Here is a 21,911-nt window from a genome sequence, read left to right as displayed (position 1 = left end):
TATATGTGCTATCTAAAAAACAAGACAAATGAACAAACAAAACACACAAACAGACCCATAAATACAGAGAACTGGTGGTTGCCAGAGCAGTAGGGAGATGGGTAAAATGGATGAAGGGGATTAAGAGGTACCAGCTTGTACAGTGAGCTGGTAACTACACTTATTGGGGTAAGCACTTCATAATAGAATTCTTAAATCACTGTTGTATACCTGAAACTAATATACTTCAATTAAAAAGTTTTAAAATAAATATAAATAAGCCAGATTTGGGGGGGGGGGATGTGTAGACTACTTTTTTTTTAAAAAAAGCACATTGAACCCATTAACACCTAGTTTAGATTTTACGTAGTTTTTCTCTTATCTTTCAAGGTGGACTTATCGTTTTGAAACACTGCAAAATGTAATAAACAAGTGCCTGTTAACAAAGCTCATGCCTAAATCAGTCACTATTCAACCACCACAATACCTTGGGAAAAAGGATACCATATTGTATAATCTCATTTTTTCCTTGCTTACTTAGCATATACATTCACTCACTACTGTCTACTTTCCTGGGTTAATATGAGATTGAATTTAGGGACTATTATGTAAAACACTTGGTAAACACTCATGTTTACAGAAACATAGTCTTTATTTATCAAAGGAAGATGAAGAGATGAGGGGTGATACTATTTGAAGTCAAAGTCTGATCTTTCAAAGATAAGTAAAACTTTAAAATTGTAATTCAGGAATTAAATTCAAGTTAATCACTAACAGTACTAGATATTTTAGTATCTAACAATTCTAATTAAATTACATCCAATAATCTTAAAGTCTTTTATTGAATTCAATCAGGAATATACAGTGCCTTTTTGCAACCATAAATTAATATAGAAATAAATGAAAAATGAATTCTGTGACATATCTGGACCAACTCTGAATTTGCAAAGTAAATAAATACTCAGTTCTCATTTTATCAAGTGACTCTGACCAACAAGTGAAAAATACATCATTCCTGTTGGTTTCCTGTGGGATCCCTTGAGTATGTATTTTTTAAAATTTTTATTTATTTATGATAGTCACACAGGGGGAGAGAGAGAGAGAGGCAGAGACACAGGCAGAGGGAGAAGCAGGCTCCATGCACCGGGAGCCCGACGTGGGATTCGATCCCGGGTCTCCAGGATCGCGCCCTGGGCCAAAGGCAGGCGCTAAACCGCTGCGCCACCCAGCACCCAGGGATCCCCCTTGAGTATATTTTAAGTAAATAAAGAATGTGTTAGACTACAGAGCAACAAAGAGATATACAGTGGAAGCACTGATTAAAATGATGGATGTCCCCAACGGTGGAAAGAGCATTTTGCCAGAAGATGCAGAGGGATGGATTTTGGGACCTGGGACCGGAACTGGACCTGGAGCTGTTAATGAGAACACACAGTAATTGACACATGTCATTTTTGTATCTGAATTTCATCCACCTACACCATTTATCCTTAATATGTAGACATTCAAGTTGAGTTGCAAACTTACCTAAATACTAACTAGAAACAATGTTGAAATAAATATAGTTCATGAGATTTCAGGCTATATTTTCATATATATCATCAGAGTGTGCTGACATAGGTTTTATCTAGGATTCCACAGCCTTTTTAATATCTATGTAGACAAGATACTTTTGCTGTTGTACCAATTCTCTAGAATTCCTTACAATTTTTTGTTTCAATTTCTGTATACACATGCAAGGTAAATTTTAATTCTGTGCCTATTTCAAGTCTACATTTCATATGTATTTGCTAATAGCTACCAATATGAGATTAAATATAGCTGCATTTTTAAACACTAATTTAAAAAAAGTTATTTCAATTTTTTCCCTCCACACATGAAACACTGGTCTGGAGGAAACAGATTCCCTTTCATCTGAACTAGTGAAGAGAAACAGTGGAATCCATCCATGTGAGGATGATCTGTTTCACACGGCCCTTAACTGAATTATGGCTGTGTTTTGGTTTAGACTGTAAAAGGGAGAACTGGGAAGTATCCAAATGGGATCACCACTCAGATTTCAACAGAAACAGCCAATAAATTTTATAAGTCTTTAACTCTGTATTATCAATTCACTTGCCATAATTATAAACATGCAGTTCTATGAATATAGATGGGGTGCACTCATACATTAGTTTGTTACTATAGAGCAGTGGCTCTCAAGGGAGTAGTACTTCCTCATAACAGGCAGTCATAATTTGTCAATCACAACAGTGCAGTAGAAGTAAAAGGCTAAATATCTTGCAATGCTCTGGACAGTGTTTGTACAATGAAAACCTAACCCATTTCCACACAAATTTCAAATGCAGTGGAAGACATACATACAAGTTAATAATCTGTATATAATGCATAAGGCCAGAACCTAGACCTCAATTGTACATAGAAACATTATTTTTGGATTGTTTTAATAAACATCAATTTCTATCTATCTTCTATTTCTTTTGTCTTTCGTTTTCTTATATTTGCACAGAATAGCTTCTAGTCTTTTTTTAAATCCAATTTGTATAAGTAAATACAATTATCTGTTCACTATCTTTTACTATAATAGAGACACATATTGAAATCTATATGTTTGTTATAAGTTATAATTAGGACATTATAATTGATATTCTTATGGGTGCAGGTAGGTCTTATCTATGAATGATATTCCAGGACACTATAAAGTCTTTATAAATATTTGTTATAAAAAGGGGAGAACTGGGTTGATGGGGTTGAGAACCACTGCTCTAAACAGAACAGAGTCGAAAATAAAGATATAAAGTCAAGTTGCTCCCACCATATACAAACTAATAAACATTTGCATATGACACTATATTGTTACTATGATGCCTTAAACTCCTGAAACTTTGCTCCTGTTATTGAGGAAAAATAAATTTGTTACTTTTTCTATACAGGAGATCAGACATTTATCAACTACAGAAATGAAATATTTCTTACCAGGATTGCCGATACCTTCTCGACTTTTGTCTTCTAAAATATAAACAGATTTTGAATTAATTACATTGTACATCTATCCAGAAGAGAAAAATCTGATTAAACGATTAAGTAAACTTGGCAATCTCTGAAAATGGGCCTGCAGAAAAGAGTATTAGGTTTAGATTTATGTGTGGCGTTGGGGAAGGGTTTAAATTTTACTCACTTGTGCTTTGATTTTTTTTTTTTACTATCTATGTGTATGTTTTTCCATTCAAAGAGAGATTAAAATTTTATTTACAAAAAAGTACTTTTTCTGCACACTGAACAAGTACATTAATAGCTATCATTTACTGAGGGCTTTCTATGTGTCGTGCTTCATGCAATTGATTTATGTACATTGTCATTTTTTTAAAAGATTTTATTCATTTATTCATGAGAGAAAGGGGGGGGGGCAGACAGAGATACAGCCAGAGGGAGAAGCAGGCTCCATGCAAGGAGCCCAATGTGGGACTCGATCTGGGGACTCCAGGATCACCCCCTGGGCCAAGACAGGCGCCAAACCGCTAAGCCACCCAAGGGATCCCCCACTGTCAGGATTTTTACAGTCTCAGTAGGTAGGCATAGTTACCAGTATTATATAGATGTTCTTCAAAACTTGATTAAATCACAAAGGTAACCAGATAGCAATGTTTGATTTTAAAGCTTCTGCTCTCAATTACTATGACATATGACCTCATTTACAACGCTATACTAGCACTGAAATATTACGATATTGCCATATTTTGATAAGTTTGAAGCCAAATGCCAATTCTAGGAGCCCAGGATAGAGGTGTATTTTCTATAACTAAATTTGGTTGGAAGACAAGTGTCACGTGACAGAAAGTGAGCAAAATTTGAAAAGCATGAATCCTAGTTTTCTCCTTCTAGCCCTTTACAAGTTTCTTAAACTTCCTACAGTCCATATCTTCATCTCTGAAATGGCAATAACAATATTTATCTGAAATAGATTAAACGAGATCCTGTGTCAATGTTTTCTTTTTAAAACAATGCACTACATACAGCTTTCCAGGAGAGGGCATAATACAAAACATTCCCAGGGAAACCTAGGGGCCTATTTGTTGGAGGACTTGGTGAGTGCAGTGAGGAACACAGAATGACTGGTCTCATGCTGTAGGGTTCTCTCTCTCTCTTTTTTTTTTAAAGATTTATTTATTTTTGATAGACATAGAGAGGCAGAGATACAGGAGGAGGGAGAAGCAGGCTCCATGCCGGGAGCCCAATGCAGGACTCGATCCTGGGACTCCAGGATCGCACCCTGGGCCAAAGGCAGGCACCAAACCACTAAGCCACCCAGGGATCCCCCTCATGCTATAGGATTCTCATACACACCTCTTTGATGATGCTGTTCCAATTACTACAGATTCCCTCACAGTGGCCACCTTACCTTTGGAAACTTCTTGTCCTATTCTGGAATAGATATGTGTAGCGGGAAGCCAACTGTTCCAGTTGCAGGTCAACTATTTTTTTTTTTTTCTCTGCTTAGCCCAGAGAGCCACAAGAGCAGCCTACTGCTACTGGTTTCTCAACATTTTCTCACTCTGGCTGGCAGACTGGGATATCAGAAGCTGTACAGCCCAGGTGTTTTTCTTAGTCCTCTTAAGACTGAGCTAACAATGATGATGGTAAAGGACCCAGGAACCCATGATATCTCCACCCCTAATAAAGAATTTATTACCAGGTTTTTCATCCAGTTGTACCACTTTTATTCCTAAATGAGAAAGAATTTCAGATAATAACAAAGACAACTACCATTTACTTCTATTTTAAACTACCATTCATTTTGCCAGACTTTATCTCATTAGAACTTTAATTAGTCCGGCAAGACAGAAGTTTTCTTCATGTTACAGATTTGGAAGAAGCAAAAAAAAAAAAAGGAAAGAAAGAAAAAAAAAAAAAAACTTAGGTAATGTTACCCAGAGGAAAATGGCAGAGAAGAGACTTCATGAAACAGACAGAGAGACAGACAGGATCTGTCTACACAGCCTGTGTTCATTCCCTATCCAAGCTCAGCAGCTGCCTTTCAGATAACCACTGTGCCTTGCAGGAGCCAGTAAGAATACTATGCAAACTCAGGTCGCTGAACTGAAAAGTTGTAGCCACACAAAATGGCTTATAAGTGTTGTCAGAGGGTCACTTCAAAGTTGTGAGCAAACAAACACGTGGGCCAATATGGCAAATTCGGATGAATATAAGAGTTGCTGGATAGTCTCTCTGGGCCTGTATCTGTGATTTAGGTGATTAACTATGAATATGCAGTTTCTGTATACAGGACACAGTTTCCATAGATAGCAATGTTAGGCAAAGCTCAGCACTGTGTTGTTCATTCCATAATAATAAGACATACCAAAAATTATTTTCAAAATACTACATGAACTCAGGAGAAAGGACTTAAGCATTAAATAGGGGCTTGCACCCTGAGATTTTACATTTTTGTAGTCCTTATAAGATAACCCCAAGAGGTAAACATGACAAATATTAGCTGTATTTGAAAGACAACAATCCTGAGGCAGAGAAATGTTATTACTGTCCATAGCTCTCTTGTAAATTATGTCCACTTTAAAAAAATTTTATTTAAAGATTATATTTATTTGAGGAAGAAAGCACAAGCAGGGGGAGGGGCAGAGGGAAAAGGAGAAGCAGGCTCCCAGATGAGCAGGAAACCAAGTGAGCCAGGGCTCAATCCTGGAACTCCAGGATCATGACCTGAGCCGAAGGCAGATGCTTAACTGACTGAACCACCCAAGCACCCCAACTTTTTAAAAAATTTACTTCTCTGTCCCAGGAAAAAAAAAATAAGTTTAGGGACTTTTTAATGGTTTTCCTCCTCTAAGTATAAGTTCTGAGACCCTTCTGCGGAACTTGACAGAAATCACTGTTCAGTTTCTCTGGCCACAGAAGCTCAAGGCCCCTCAATGGCCTTGTCCTCAGCAACAGCCTCACACTGTTTAAATATCTATTTAACATTTTCATGATTATATCTTATAGGTAGGTTAAATCTGCCATGGTAAATAAAACTGGAAAAACACTTGAGGGACCCCAAGTCTCAAGGAATGGGTACTAAGAAATGTGGGTCCGTTATTCACTGATGTGATCTTAGTCCCCCTGCATTATCTAATGGTGGCAATTATAACTATACCCCCCAAATTGGCAGCTTCCTCTCTCATATGCCAACCACTTCTTACCAGGTAGTGAAAAAGTTTCTGGAATTTTCATTCCTAAATGAGAAAGAAGTTTTCAGTGACTTAACAGCTTGCTCCAGTCAGTACACATTTTCCCAATTCTTATCTGATGAGCTTAAGTGATACATGTGCCAAAGCCCCACTGCCCTGTACTTTCTGGCGTTTTATTTAAAACTTTTGGCTATGAGAACCCTCACTGTGCAAATCCACTTCAAAGAGAGAGGACCTTTCTACCATGGCACTGCACTGAGTTTGTCCATATGCCAGAAGACTGTATTTTGCTACCTGGAAATTCTAGATGTTGAGTTGTCAGCCAAAGCTAAAAGTCAGCTTTCACATGAAACTGAAGTTTCTACTGAATAACAGCTGTAGCTGTAGAACCTAGAATGTGTTGGCTTGCATGCCTCCAGGTCCCAGCAGCCTTGCCTTCAGCCATGTCCCCTACGCCAAGCTAATTTCCCTGCTCCAGGAACACACATATGATAGAAGACAGACACTTTTTTCCTCTCTACACTCTTCCCCAGCTAAATCTTTGTAGAATGGCTAACAGGCAGCTGTAAGGGAAATGTTAATGTATAGTCTCATGACAATATATTCTTTAATGCCTGGGGGAATTAATCTTACCTCATACTTGGGCCCAGAGAGTAAAAAAGAAAGCTGTCTTACCAGGTATTTGGGTGGGTTCATGGCTCATCATACCTCAAGACAGAAAGGAGTATTAGTTATTTTGCATTGTGAATGCTCTTTTGTCTACACCTCCCCCCCTCCAACCCTAAAAAAAGGAAGAAGAAAAGAGTAACAACAAAAACACTTTTCAACTGTTCTTCATTCTCTGACAAAGCCCACTCCTTAGCCTGCACTTTAAAAACTTCATGATCTGACCCATATCTCTCCAAACTTCTCTTTATAAGGCAGTCCTAACATAAACTTTTAAATGAACAGCCCTAAGTTTAAGACCCTGCTTGATTTAGTTCTATTGTCATTATAATTACTAGCTCTATGATTGGGCAGGCTTCTTAATCCTTTTGAGCTTCAATTACTTATTTAGGCAAAAGAAATACTTATAATCTAGGTTTGTACTAAGTGATAATCAAAGGAAATAAATCATAAAATTGCTTAGCACACTGCAGGGAACATACAAAGCATTCAATTAATGGAGTCCCTCTCCTCTTGCTTAACTTCTTCCTCAAACTCTCCATGTCCAGTAATATCCTTAGTCCTAGGAGTCAGCCCTTAAGTCTCCCCCTAACCTTGTAGCTAGTCTCAGAGGGTAAGGAAAAAGATCGCTTACCAGGTAAGACAGTGGACTCTTGGTTTTTCATTCCTTAAGACGAGAAGAGAAACTGTTTAGTTAAAAATGCATCAACTTGAAAATTAATTTAACCTTGTATTTATATTGCTATTTACAGTGGAAAACTAAAAGCTTTGAGAGATGGCAGGAACAGGGTAAAAGGGGAGAACATTTAACTCACTGGAGTCTGACCTATGCTAAAAACTATGGCTAGTTACCCAGGCTCTCTCCTAGATTAAGCAATACAGCTGTTCGTGATTTTTTTTTTTTTAAGATTCAGTCCAAAGACTCTGACCTACAGTTGTCATATATATTGAAAATAAAATTTCTTGATTACATAATACATTATAATTACAGGTAATTTGGAAAAACACATGAAATATTAAAAATTACTCATAATTTTAGATCTCAGAGCTACTCATTCTCAATATTTTTGGCATATCTCCTTTCAATTTCTTTGCTATATATAGGTACATACACATTTGTAAGCATTTTTCCAGCTTTATTGAGATGTAATTGATAGTACTGTATAAGTTTAAGGTTTATAGTATGATTTGATTTACATGTATTGTGAAATGATCACCACAATTAACATCTAATATCTCATGCAGACATTTAAAGAAAGAAATTATGGCTTTTTTCCTTGTGATAAGGACTCTCAAGATCTACTCTCTTAACAACTTTCAAATGTACCATGCTGCTGTACTACTATACTCATCCTACTATATATTTCATCTCCAGTATTGATTTCTCTTATAACTAGAAGTTTGTATCTTTTCACATTTTTTTAAGATTTATTTGAGATAGACAGAACAGATTTCCGACTAAGCACAGAACCCAACGTGGGACTCGATCTCACAACTCTGAGATCATGACCTGAGCTGAAATCAAGAGTCAGATAGTCAACCAACTGAGCCACCCAGGTGCCCCCTCTTGAAATTTCTACATAAATTGCTATTACAGTCCATATGTTTTATATCACATTTATATTTGCCACTATATTATTAGCACTTTCTCGATCTTTAAATATTTTTCAAAAACGTGATTTTTAGGGGCATCTGGCTCAGCAGAGTCGGCTTCTCTTTCTTCCCCTCCCCTGCTCACATGTGTCATGTGCTCTCTCATTGTCTCTAATGTAGTTAAGTAAATCTTTTAAAAAAAATATGATTTTTAAGTTGTTTAGTGTTTCATTATATGGATATTATTTAACAATATCCAACTGTTGGATACTAAGGTTATTTATAAATTTTGGCGACCACACACAGTAAACGTTTTGTACCACATATCTTTATTTCCTTAGTACAAATACCTCAAAGTGTTATGATAAGGTTAAAAGGTATGGGCATTTTTAAGGCTGGTAATATAAACTATCAAACTGTCCTTCAGAAAAGTTCCAATTTATAATCTTACCATTAATTTATGAGTGTCCCTATCCCAGCACCCTTGAGGTCATTTGAGTAATATCATTATAAAAAACGACAACAAAAACCTGGGAATGAGCTGTACTTCAAAATATACTAAATAATTAGATGTATACAGGTAATAGCATCTATTACTCAGACTGCTAGAAGCAGAAATACATAAACAAGATCATTTTAATTTAGAAAAAGATAACATCATTTTTTAATGCCTCTGCCTTCCTCTATCCACGTAACAGCTAATATAAAAGCAGAAAATATGCTCTTTAGTATATGTGCTGCCAAAGCAAGCACAGAAAATATGCTCTGTAGAACTAGTTCCTCATATCTTATCCCTAACTGCTCTGTGGGTCATCCTGAAGATAGAGTCAGGTAAATGAGAGAGCTGCTGTGCCTTCTTTATAAAGGAGGTCTAACTCAGGAGGGCTTCTTTATACCAAGCTAGTAAGTTAAAATGGGTTCTGCCCTCTTCCCACTTTTCCTTACCGCGCCATACTTACGTGTTTCCATCCCTAAGAGAGCTATATTGCAAAGGAAAACCCCCAGAGTTTACAAAAATGTCTTACCAGGGTCTTCAAGGTTCTGACTTTTCTCACCTAAGTTATAAGAAGAAACTTACCCATTTTAATGATAAAACAAAATAATTGAGAATTACTATAGTTACGGCAAACTATTTTCAGATATCATAGCCATAAAGAACCACCTAGTATGTCCAACAAATTAAAGCTACTAAATTTAAGTGTCAGCCAGAGTCCAAATGCACCGAATTGGGCTGCAACCTTCCTCTGGTCCTCTCTATTAAGAAAAATCATCACATATAGCCAGTCTTCTAGGGATCTCAATGAGCTAGAAAAAATACCTGTCTTGAAAAGTTAGCTGAAGTCCCTGTGAAATAACCAGTAAAACTTGTTGACTGCAGTGAGTCAATAAGAAATGTTGCTAAAAGCAAGTCCCCAGGAGCTTCACATGAAGCTGCACAAAATGCTTCACATAAGGACAGGAAGCATCTTCCAAACATCAGGTAAACTACATAGTTAGGGAAAATCCAGATGCTTTTCTCTCCTCGGTAAAGATAAACTTACTGTAGCTACATGGGCCAAACATACAATAAGGAACTTAAATGCAACAAAGTGATTTGAGTCAAATCACTGAAGTAGAAACTTAGCAGGGAAAGCATCTAATCACCCAAACACTTTAGTCAAATGACAGCAAACATCAGCATATTTAACAGATGAAAATGAGTAGCTTTTCTACTTTTATCTGGATGTGTGATGCCACACAGGCTAATCTCAACAATGAAAAACAGAGCTATACTAAGAGGCCCTCAGGTCTGTCAAGAGCAACTAGTCCTTCAGGTCCTACCAACTTTACTACTCCCTGGAATATTTATTTCCATATTATTCAGCTCTCCAGAGAGCCAACCCTCTCATTTGCAAAAAGGTAAGTTTCCCCTAGAATAAATTCTTTTTTCCACTTCTCTTACCTCTCAAGTTACTCCTTCACATCTGCAAAGTATTCTTTCTTCAGCTAAAAAGTTAATTTGCTAAATGGGAAAGAGCTACTAAATACTAAATATCCACTTAAGGATTATTTTTAAAAATCAGAACACACTTACCAGGGTTGTAGACATTGATGAGTTGATGATATTCTGAAATACAAACATGTTTTCATTACCTAGTACTATGCTCAGATGTACATAAATGTCAGGTTCAGTCTATTTTTATTTTATTTTTTTTCAGTCTATTTTTAAATGCCTATTAATAAAAGATTTGAGTTGGCTTCCAAAAATATAGTAATGAGAAATATAAAATTTCAATATCAAAAACAAATGGGTATGGATTTATTTTAATTACATGAAGAATTCAAGAAAAATTTGCCAGAAACACAGCTAGAAACAGACTTTTATTCTCAAACTTTTTAACAAGGAAATCTTCAGAAGGATCCACCCAAGACATGCATTAGCCTAAAGCACTTTCTGGAAACTTTGGTTCAAATCTGGTGGGCTTATGGGATATGCTCCTCCTCCTAAAATTCCTGTTTATCTTCTGAAATCTTTCCCGTGGTCTGCTAAGGAAGATTATTTTTATTACTTCCTCCTACTTTTCACTGAAGAAGCTGAGACAGACCCCATTACTTCTGTCCCCTGTATCTCCCCCTTTCAGCCATATGTACTCTATTCCTTCCCTTTTTAGTCTCCCAAATGTTATTTCCTAAGATATCAAAATGTAAGAATATGAATCTGGCACTGTGAGTACGAATCATGCAGGGGGATTCAAAAGTCCTTAAGGCTAGGGCGAGAGTGGCATAGTCCTTGCATGCCCAAGGCAATTGCAGTGTTTGAGGGTATAGCCATAGGCATGGCTGGGGGTGGAAAGCAAGCAGCAGACATTCCTGGGCCCTCCACCTGACAAGGCGGCGGCGGCGGTGGTGGTGGTGGTGGTGGTAGTAGTAGTAGTAGCAGCAGCAGCAGCACAACTCAGCCTTGAGAAAATGATGGCTGCAGTATGACAATATGGTGGGGTGGCTCTGACTCATACCTGGGAGAATTTAATATTCCCATTACAGCAGTAATTAAAAGCATATCTTACCCACGTTCTCAACACAATCTTCATTTTTTAGTCCTGAAACATGAAGATAAAGCTTTATTAATGAGATACAATCTTCCCTAGTAAAGATTTCAAATTGGTCTTATGGCTACTGGTAATCTAATCTGTAGATCTACCTATCAGATCCATAATTCAGTGGGATTCAAAATGCAGAACAATTACATTTTTGTACTCACATTATAGCTAACAAACAGCATGATCTTTAATAAAACAAAATGTTTCTGGAATTCAGTTTCCTTATCTGTATCTTTTACTGGGAATTTGCTTCAAATAACCTCCAAATGGCCATCCAAAGCTAACACTTTAGGATTGTATTCTATGATTAGTCTGCAAAAATTAGGGAAAAATTTACCTGGCTGTTCAACTAATTTTCTCTTTGGATACTAAATGTCCTCAACAGAAAACCTATCCTTTTACTATGACAATTTTTTTTTTTTTTTTTTTTTAAAGAGAGAGAGAGAGCGTGAGCCTGTGCATGCACAAGAGCAGAGAGAGGGAGAATCTTAAGCAGACTCCATGTTCAACATGGAGCCCGAATGGGGCTTGATCTCTCACACTATGATCATTACCTAAGCTTAAATCAAAAGTCAGATGCTTACCCAAATGAGCCACCAAGGTGCCCTTATGATAATTCCTATTCATTGAGAAAAAAATTTTCAATCAGATCTTCAAGATCCTTGGATATATAAAAAGAAAGATCCTTCACATTCATATAAAGAAACAAGTTGTTCTATCCCAGAACATTGATTGGTGGTCCCAGAACACTGATCTATATATGTAAGGAAATCCACAGTTTTTGTAATGCAAGAATATGGCATCTACCACTATATATTTATAAGGCCTTAGACTTTCTCACCAGTGATGGCCTAGAAAAAGTCATCAGTACTGCAGTAAATCCTCTGAGATGTGACAAACAGGAAATCTGCTAGCCTGCCCCACAGTGGTTAGGTCAAGAACTTCAGTGGAAGGATGTTTATTTAGACTTGGTGCCAGCATGAGCCATGGAGGGCTTCCTAGAATACCACAGGAAGGCCTTGGATGTCCTATGATCTCTTTTCCATGCCTGGCTAACTCACTGATCTAATCTAACCTATTCAGCTACCTGAGAATGAATCTCTCCATCTAAAATGGGGGAATCCCTAAGAGGTCCGTTAGAATCTGGATGGTGCCCTGAGGCTGATAACCTCAGATGCCAAAATAGAAATTAAACGAAAAACAACAGTACAGAGACTAATACAAAATATTGCTTTAGCAGGAGATGAATGAGTACAAGCCTCACTTCAGAGGGCTTAGTTGAGGGTGAGGTAAAGGTGAGGAAAGGTGTAGCTAAGAAAGCTATAGGTATAATATACCTTACAAGACTAAGGCAGTATTTGTTGATCGCTGGGTTTCTGCAAACAAGCAATTTCTCCCTTTGCAGGGCTGCTACTGCTAGCCTGTTACTGGGACTGAAACAGACTGTCTCACTAAAAGACTCTTCAACCCCCTATATTATCATGCAATGGTTCTCTCTGAACTTAAGTCCCTAGGTAGGATAAAACCCCAAAAGTTCCATTGTTGCATGGAAATTTTACTTGTAATTAAGAACCAAACCCAGCTGCTAAGGCCTTAACCACTTTCACAAACAGGTGCCTGTCCATTTATTAGACCTGCAGTTCCCAAATACTGGTAGAAATTCACAAAATACCAAGGGGTGTTTTAAAATTTTGGGACAAACACAGATGTACTTGGTATCTATCAGACACAGCATGAACTACTAGCTTGAAGTAGAACGCAGTTTCAAAGTTATACCATGTAATATTCTGTTTGATATCATGTATTTGCATAGTTGGGTTTTCAGTAATTGTGATAAAAAGCAAATATATGTGAAAATCAATGTGGGTCAGCAAATAAGTGTGGTATGTAATCTGATTCCAAGGTTTGAGAAGCTGAACAGTGTCCAATAGGCACATACATTCCATTAGCAAATTACTGAGGTTAAGAATGGAATATTTAAAAAAATATTTTTAAAAAGCCTTATTTACTATTTTATCCAAACTACTGGCTCAATAGGGGCCTTACCTACAAGACTTGCACCTGAAAAGACAGCACAGTTTTCTATTAAATCAGCCTGCCTGCAGGTTGGGCAACTCCAATAGAATGCTGCATCCATCCATTGTAATAATAATTTGTTCACTGCCTTGGCTGATCTTGTGAAGAGCAGAACTTCAAATGGTGATCCTGGCAAGGAGTGTACCACCTTGGGGCTGACTGACATCTACCAGTGCCAACACTAATGGTCTAGGCTGTAGAGACACTCAGAACTCTATTACCAAAGATAAAATCATATGTAGTCCTCTCTATGGAAACAAACACAGCTAACACAACTCATGAAGTCAATACTTATGCTACAAACATACATGTTCATATGCAGTGAATATATCTAAAGAAAGGCATCTGGGGGAGCCTGGGTGGCCTGGTTGATCTAGAGTTTGCCTTTGGCTCAGGGACTCGTGGATCAAGCCCTGCATTAGGCTCCTCACTCAGCAGGAAGTCTGCTTCTCCCTCTGACCCTTACGCCACTTGTGCTTGCTCTCTCAAATAAATAAATAAAATCTTTAAAAAAAAAGAGAGAGAGAAAGAGAAAAAGAAACACATCTAGAGACTGACAAAGCAAATCAAGCACGTGTAGCCATTGTCTTTACTACAGCTTCTGGCTCTGTAAGCAAATCTACCACAGTAAGGAAATCATTTATAAAGGATTAGGACTTCCAATAAAAAATTCCATCAGCCCCCCCGTAACAATCTCTCCAGAACTGACTGGCTGTCTCAGCTATTTATAAGTTGCATACAACCATGCTAACCTCTATCTTGGCTGAGTTCCTAAGTACCAAGGAATTAGGTGTTGAAGAATGAGGTGAATTGGAGGAATGGTATGCTCTCCACCTTTTTGTGTAGGTTTGCTTGTTCTGACCTTAGTGGATGGACATTTATATAATATCTGCTTTTACTTCAGTAGATAAATATATATTTCATATGATTTCAGTAAAACGACAAATGGTTCATATTGATTAGATCAAAAACACCAGTATATGAAACCGGAAGCTAACTTTGCTTCCAGTGGTTCTGTAGCTAATCTCCTTGCCAGAGAGGTCACTATGAACTAATCATTATGGAAAAAGGACAGCCAATCTGGATCATCCCAAGAGGAAGTGACAGCACATAATGGGTTGGTATTATGGTAGGCAGCTTCTGACATCGTTCCCAATGACCCTGCTTCCTGGTATTCACATCCTTAGATAATCCTCTCCTTCTGAGTGTGTAGTGAACTAGTGACTTACTTCTAGCAAAGAGAATATAACATTGGTGATATTACTTCTGTGATTAGGTTGCGAAAGGCTATGATTTACTGGTTTTCTTTCTTGCTCGTTCTCTTGCTTACTCTGATGAAGCAAGCTGCCATGTTTTGAGATACTCTATGAAGAGCCCTATGTGGCTAGAAACAAGAGAAGTCTCTGGTCAACAGCTCATGAAGAACTGAGGTCTTAGTTAACAACCTATAAGGAACTGGAACTGGATCTTGCCAATAAGTGAACTGGGAAGCAGATCTTTCCCAGTCAAGTCTTATGATGACTGCAGCCTTGTGAGACAGTAAGAGCCAAAAGACTTAGATATACTACACCCAAATTCCTGACCCAAGGTAACTGTGAAATAATAAACGTTGTTTTAAGCCACTAAATTCTGGAGTAATTTGTTATGCAGTGATGGATAACTAATATAGATGTGAGGGTCAGTTTTATTTGTGTGTCAGATGTCTAGGATACAGTCTTCTATTATCCAGTAAAACACTAATCTAATTGTTGCCTTGAAAGTATTTTGTAGATGTGATTAAAGTCTATGATAAGTTAACTTTAAGTAAAAAAGACAGCCATGATAATCTGGTGGGCCTGATTAAATCAGCTGAAAGACCTTAAGAGACTGAGGCTTCCCAGAAGAAATTCTGCCTAGACAGCAGCTTTAGCTCATGTCCAAGAGTCCTTGCCTGCCCTTCCTGAAAGCCTGACCTACAGATTTCAGACTTGCCTTGCTAGCCTGAGTCACATAAGCCAATTCCTTGTAGTTACTGGCTTCATATATGTTTCTTATATATTTCCTACTGATTCTGTTTCTCTGGTTGAATCCTGACTGATACAATAGGGATGAACAAGTCTGGTGGATGAAAGTCTAGAGGAAGTTAGTGGTAAAGAGTACTCTCTTTTGCTATAAATACAGATAAACAGTCTGAACAGCCTTCCAATTGCTCTAGGTGTTAACTCATACTGTGAATTTCTCATGGTGATGAATATGTCACTTCCTATCTGTTCTAACTATGTGAGATCTTATTGACGTCCCAGTTCCAGACAATCTCAGACAACAGCACAGAAATTTCACTCCTCCCAAGGAAGCCTAAAAAAGAGCGTCCTTTAGAACCAGTAAGATACTTATGTTTAATGAGCCCTCAAGGGCTAGGTGTAGATTTATAAAAACTAAATCTTTGATAGCTCTGTAGGTTTATCTTCCTTTATCCTTTTGATGCCTTAATAGAGAACTGGGCTCAACATGTCTGACTAAGATTAACAAAGTAATACCAGCCACTGGAGTCCAGGTGCTCCTCCTTTCTAACAGGGTCACTTTTCTAGCCAAAGAGTCTTGATATTCCCTTCCCCCATGACTCTAATATGTAGAACATATTACATATATACAGCCTTGCCCCTCTCTATAGGAACACTGGCTAAAATGCCAGATGATCTATGCCCACCCTGTTCAAAATAGAGTTCAGAGTATGATGTATACTCTACTATTTCTCCAAATGTTCTTCCAATAAAACCTTAATCTGCACTCTAAGAGACAGGGCATCCCAAAGCTATGGTTTTCCACCAGGTATTACAATTCATCTATAGTCTTCCCAATCCAGGTAGTTTTCCAAATGGGGTCATTTTTTAAAAATAACATACATAGCCTGACTACACCACTGACATTCCACATTTAACCAAGTTTTCTAGAAAAACTGTATAGAAGAACATTAACTGGTAGTAATTTTCCTATGAGGAAGGAGAAAGGGTGTTGTTGTCATGGACTCACAGTTCACTGACATAATCTTGGATTAATACCAAAATCAGTATTTTTCACCACCAGGAAACTGTATTATCTAATGGGACATTGATGTTTTCTCCAATTCCTAAACAACTGATCTATTTTTTTTTTAGATAAAAATTTATTGTGGGCCTTAAAAAAATTAGTTATCTTGGGCAAGTTTAAAACAACACAGGCCTGTGTTAGTGCTAAATTTAGTATAATTTTTTTATCCCATTTAGACATGACTATTTTTTCATCCAGAGTTATATTCAGTCACAATGTAACAAGGTTCTGATTATATCCTCCTAGCTTGAGTTTTTAAAACCCCTGCCTATTATCCTTCATAGTGTTGAAAACACTAGCTTTGTTTTTGCCCCTGAGATCCCAAGAGTTGTCTCTAGATGGCAACAGAGAACATTGGTTAGATTCCAGTTTGGCACTAAATCAACACAATTGCAGTGGACTTTGTCAGAGCTACCCAAAAGAACAGTGCATGTGAGCCTCCACAAAGGTCTCCCCTTGTGGTTTGAACATTAACTTGCTGTATAGCCTTTGCCTGCCCTTGTGGGCAGGCCCCACAGTGGTGTGCATCTTCCTCACATGAATTCATACTGCACTTCCTCATGCTGATCTGTGCCCTGGCTCATTCTGAATCAACCCAATGGCTCCACCCCATTTGTTCATAATTCCACTCACAACAACTCTGTGGGTTTCAGTATCACCTTTTGTCCATCACCCAGTGACTGATTTCAAGCCAATAGCGACTGCAGCCAGGGTTTTTGCATAACCAATGCCTCCACAAATGGCATTTAGCTGAATGCACTGGGAGCACCAAAGTGGGATCATTTTGTCAGCCCATCTTCAACTTGGTTTCTGACTGTGATGTCCTAGTTTAGTTGAACAGGTTCTGTGGTGGGTGGTGGGGTCCTGATTTGTAGTGTTCACTGATTTCCATGGTTAAGCTCTCAACCATGGCCAATTTCAAGCTACTGCAATATATGAGAAACTGGGAAGAGATGCATGTCCATAATCAGCTCCCACAGCTGTATAAGCCAACTCTAACCGGCTTGGATTTTGGTCAGGTCCACTATATGGTTGGTGAGGAGAATGGGCACTTTTCCTCTCAATACAAATTTATTCACTTCAGTCCTCATCTGCCCTCTCAAGGTGAACAGTTTCATTTACTTGCAACTCAGGTCCAGAACTGCGGTAAGGCAAATGAGGTGCCTACGAAGGCAAAATTTATAAAGGCACTCACTCTTAAAATCATGCAATTTTGCAGATGGTACAAGTGTAGGACTCTGAGAGTAAGGACCTTCCCTAAATTTTGTGCCTGAAGCGCTGCTGCCACAACACTTCTGCCACTAAATCATAAGTGGATCAGCCCCCCACCCAGGCATGGTGTCTCGCCAGCATTTCTCTATCTGTTCTTTTTAATCTCATAGTGCCTTGGTTATAATGAGTCAAGGTCTAAAAGTCTATCCCACTTCTGAGGTCATATTGCAATACCCACTCTGCTTCAACAGCAGCTCTGGTTTTGGGTTCAGTTAGACAGTCACATTCATAAGACCCAAAAAGGTTCTTCTCTCACCAGTTTACTCAGTTTTGCAGAGGAATGCAAGGCAAGGAACACAGCACACTATTTAGCAGAAGGGCAGCATCAGATATATCCCTTCAACACAAGTCCTCATAGCAATCCAGGGCTGTTCGTTAGCTCCCAAAATGATAGCTCAGGTACAAGGAAACTACCTTCAGTAGATTTATAGAGAGACAGTGCTAGAAGATCAACAAGAGGCCATTTTCATAGGAAGAAGGGGAAGGGTTTTGGTATTCTTTCACTCATATACACCAAGCCACAATATCATATCATTTCAGAACGTTGGGGATAAAGAAAAATTCTAAAACCACCCAGAGGAAAACGTAAGGTCTAATTCAAAGTTTTAGTAATCAGAATGGCTTCACATTTTTCTTCAACAGCAGCATCAGAAATCAGAAGACGATGGAGGAATATCTCCAAAATTCCAAGGAAAATTATTTCTAAAACAAAAATACGAATCTATGTAAACTATTATTCAAGCCTACAAGTAGATCTTTCAGACATGCAAAGTCTTAAAAATTTCCCTCGATGTCTCTTTTCTCAAAAAAACTTTTAGAGAACCCATTATCCCTGCCAAACAAAGGAATAATTCAAGAAAGAGAAGAAAATTCAAGATATAGTGGATTCTTCACAGGGAAGAAACAAAAGAAAGTTTCTACAGTTGTGAGGAGAGATTTTAGGATATTCAGCTGGCCTATAAAGTATATCATAGAGCAGTATGATGGGGGAATTCAGAAGGAGTCTATTCTGTTAACAAAAAAAAAAAAAAAAAAAAAGAAGAAGAAGAAGAAAAAGAGAGTATCTGATATGTCTAAATGTACTAAGAGGAGATTTATATTTCTCAGGATTTGGGGATGAATTATTGACGGGATATAAAAAAAACCTAAGGAAACAGAAAACTCATATAACTAATAATCCTGGCGTAAAAGAGATATTTAAAAAGGTACCAGTCTTGGGGTACCTGGGTGGCTCAGTCAGTTAAGCGTCTGCCTTTGGCTCAAGGTCATGATCCTAGGGTCCTGGGATGGAGCCCCACATCAGGCTCCCTCCTCAGTGGGAAGTCTGCTGCTCCCTCTCCCTCTGCCCCTTACCCCTGCTCATGCTCTCTCTAATAAATAAATAAAATCTTAAAAAATAAATAAATAAAAAGGTACCAGTCGTTATTACACTGGGAGATTGAGAAGGTGGAGATGCACAAATACTAAGGAAGAACATAGGGTGGTGGTTATCAGGTAGATTTGGTTTACTGACATGACAGCTATTTCTAACTCCCTTCTCCTTGTCTACACTAGAGAGGTTGGACAAGCTAATTACCCCCTTTTCAAGCTTTCTTCTTCAAGCTATAGATTATCAAGTTCTGATCAATGATATGTAATCAGAAATCTACTAGGAGTTTCTGGGAAAGCTTTTACTTTCCTGATCAAATAGATATAGTTGCCATGCTACTTCCCTTTTTCTTGAACATGGATTGATACCTGCAGCTCCAATAGTCACACTGCAAACATGAATCAATAAACCCAACATGCTAAGACTGGTGGAACAGAGAGACAAAAGAGTCTGAGTTACTGATGATATAACTGATGACATCTAAAAATTTCAAATCAAGAAATAACATGCTGAAGCATGTTACTAAAAACTAGCTGAAAAACTAAAAATGAATGCCACTGAGGAGTGAAAATTGAGGATAGAGAGCAGTTGGGCAGGGAGTTGCTATTTTTCATTGTAAGCCTTATAAGTAAAGTTATGGGCCAGGTACTTCTTTGTTGTGGGGGCTGTTTCTGTGCCTTTTGTTTAGCAGTGTCCTTGGCCTCTACCCATTAGAGACTAGTCATGGCAACTAAGTACAACTGTGACAGTTATAAATTCTAGTTACTGCCAAATGACCTTGCAGGGCAAAATTGCCCAGTTGAGAACACTGCCTTATAGTATTTTCTTTCTTTAATGTTCCAAAATGCTATAAATGTATTATTCTGACAAAATTAAATTACAGGAAAAAAAAACCCTAAATGATATGAAGGGAGCTAACATCATCAATGTTTTTTCTTTCAAACATCTGTCAGTTTCTTTCCTGACCTTTCCCTGGGGCTAAGGATTCCACTCCTTCCCTTCAGATAAGCAGAGACAGAACAGAGATACTTACCACCTAGAAATGCACACTCATAATGGCTGCAGGTCTTGTTTGTGCTTTGAAGGATAAAGTTATTGCTGGCCCCATCCTGCGACACATTAAAAATCTCATTCAGAGGTATTAAAATAATTTTTTCACTTTCTTTATCAAAAAAATTTTCAATGGCAACACCAAAGCACGTGTGGATGGTTAACAGAATGTGTTGGTCATCAGCAGCGTGAGGTTTGACTGAATATGCCAAGGTGAAATGGCCAAATCTGGCTTGATTTAGCCCTCCAAATGCAAATGAGGTATCCTGGCTTATACTATACACCGCATTTTTATAACTGTCCTCACAAGGTCGTCTCAGCAACTGAAGGGCTTTTGTCAGATAAAAATGAAAAGCTTTGAACTGGAAGTCATAGATATAATCTTTTCGAGATAGGCCTGCCGTCTTCACAGCTTCACTGAACATATGGTAAAAAGGAGTCTGTCTTTGAGCTTCAGAAACATATGCCATCAGTGCTATTCCATGGTTATCTTTAAAACTCATAGGGAGAAAGATGTGAGTCTTCTGGGCTTTCCATTTGGCTTCTGCATTTTCCCACACGTTCTTCAAGAGTTGATGGCTTGCTTTCTCCTCCTTCAGCAGTTGGGGAACATATTTGACTTCCATCCTGTCAGTGCATTTCAGGTATTCATCATCAAATGCATTATCTGCCATGTTTAACATTTCAGCCTTCATCTTGAAAAGAAAAGGAAAAGGAAATTATTAATACTCTTGAAATAAGATATTTGGTATATATCATTTTCTCTCCCTTACTGTCCCCACCCTCTCATGCCCTGCCTAGAAACTCTTCCTTGCTTAGAACCAACTTTGGACATGATTTTTATGTAGGAAGTATATTCCACTGTTACTGATAACTTTTCTCAGCTGTGACCTTTTTGTATGGAATAGCAAATGTTAGCAGTGAGAAGTATGGGAATGATTATGACTGTAACTCATTCATGTGAACTTTATGGTGCAGAGGAAAGGAGCATGAAATTGAAGAAATGGGTGGCAGTCCTGGAACTCTGAACAATATTCTTATCTAATTTTTTCAACCCCTTAAGACTGCTCAATGAATCTGAAATATCCTGTGAAATATTGTACATGATAAATACGTAATGGTAAGTATTATTTCTTTTTCTTTGAGGATCCCCCCACCCTTGTCCATGTGGTTTGGGTACTGATTCTGCACCATCCACTGCAATGAAAAGCAATGACACAGGGCTTTTTTGAGTGGAGAGAGAGCAAGTGCAAGAGAGCATGTGAGCAGGGATGGAGGTGGGGAAAGAGGGGTATAGGGAGAGGGAGAAAAAGAATCTTAGGCAGGCTCCACACTTGGGAGAGGAGAGAGCCCCATGCAGGGCTCAATCTAACAACTCTGAGATCATGACCTGAGCTGAAATCAAGAATCAGATGCTGACTGAGCCACCCAGGTGCCCCAGTGATGCAGGTTTAAAAACAAGAGCTCTCCCAGGGGAGAGAAATAAGGCTTTCTTCCTCTACAACCATAAGCTCTGACAGTAATATTGGCTTGGGGCAGCCAACAGTTGTCCTTTTAGTTCCATGGAGAATCCTA

General features: G+C 38.2%; 1 protein-coding gene across 16 annotated transcripts in view; it reads right to left on the bottom strand.

Annotated features, from left to right (window-relative positions):
* Positions 1-802: 802 nt before the first annotated feature.
* Positions 803-21,911, bottom strand: part of ART3 (ADP-ribosyltransferase 3 (inactive)) — a 205,710-nt gene continuing 184,601 nt past the window's right edge. For 8 of the 16 annotated variants that reach the window (XM_049105055.1, XM_025427715.3, XM_025427635.3 and 5 more), the window contains exons 3-12: positions 20,320-21,031; positions 11,471-11,503; positions 10,498-10,530; positions 9,449-9,496; positions 7,465-7,497; positions 6,840-6,872; positions 6,177-6,209; positions 4,670-4,702; positions 2,956-2,988; positions 803-1,394 (exon numbers count right to left, since the gene is read on the bottom strand). In XM_049105055.1, coding sequence (XP_048961012.1) covers positions 1,261-1,394; positions 2,956-2,988; positions 4,670-4,702; positions 6,177-6,209; positions 6,840-6,872; positions 7,465-7,497; positions 9,449-9,496; positions 10,498-10,530; positions 11,471-11,503; positions 20,320-21,031 — 1,125 coding nt within the window. In that variant the 3' untranslated portion in view covers positions 803-1,260. The remainder of the gene's footprint in view (positions 1,395-2,955; positions 2,989-4,669; positions 4,703-6,176; positions 6,210-6,839; positions 6,873-7,464; positions 7,498-9,448; positions 9,497-10,497; positions 10,531-11,470; positions 11,504-20,319; positions 21,032-21,911) is intronic. The other 8 variants (XM_025427645.3, XM_049105048.1, XM_049105050.1 and 5 more) reach the window with 8 other exon arrangements.

The sequence above is a fragment of the Canis lupus genome, chromosome 32 (assembly GCF_003254725.2).
Source record: "Canis lupus dingo isolate Sandy chromosome 32, ASM325472v2, whole genome shotgun sequence".
Classification (NCBI taxonomy): Eukaryota; Metazoa; Chordata; class Mammalia; order Carnivora; family Canidae; genus Canis; species Canis lupus.
The sequence above is the reverse complement of the archived record's forward strand: the minus strand, read 5'-3'. Positions and strand labels throughout refer to the sequence as shown.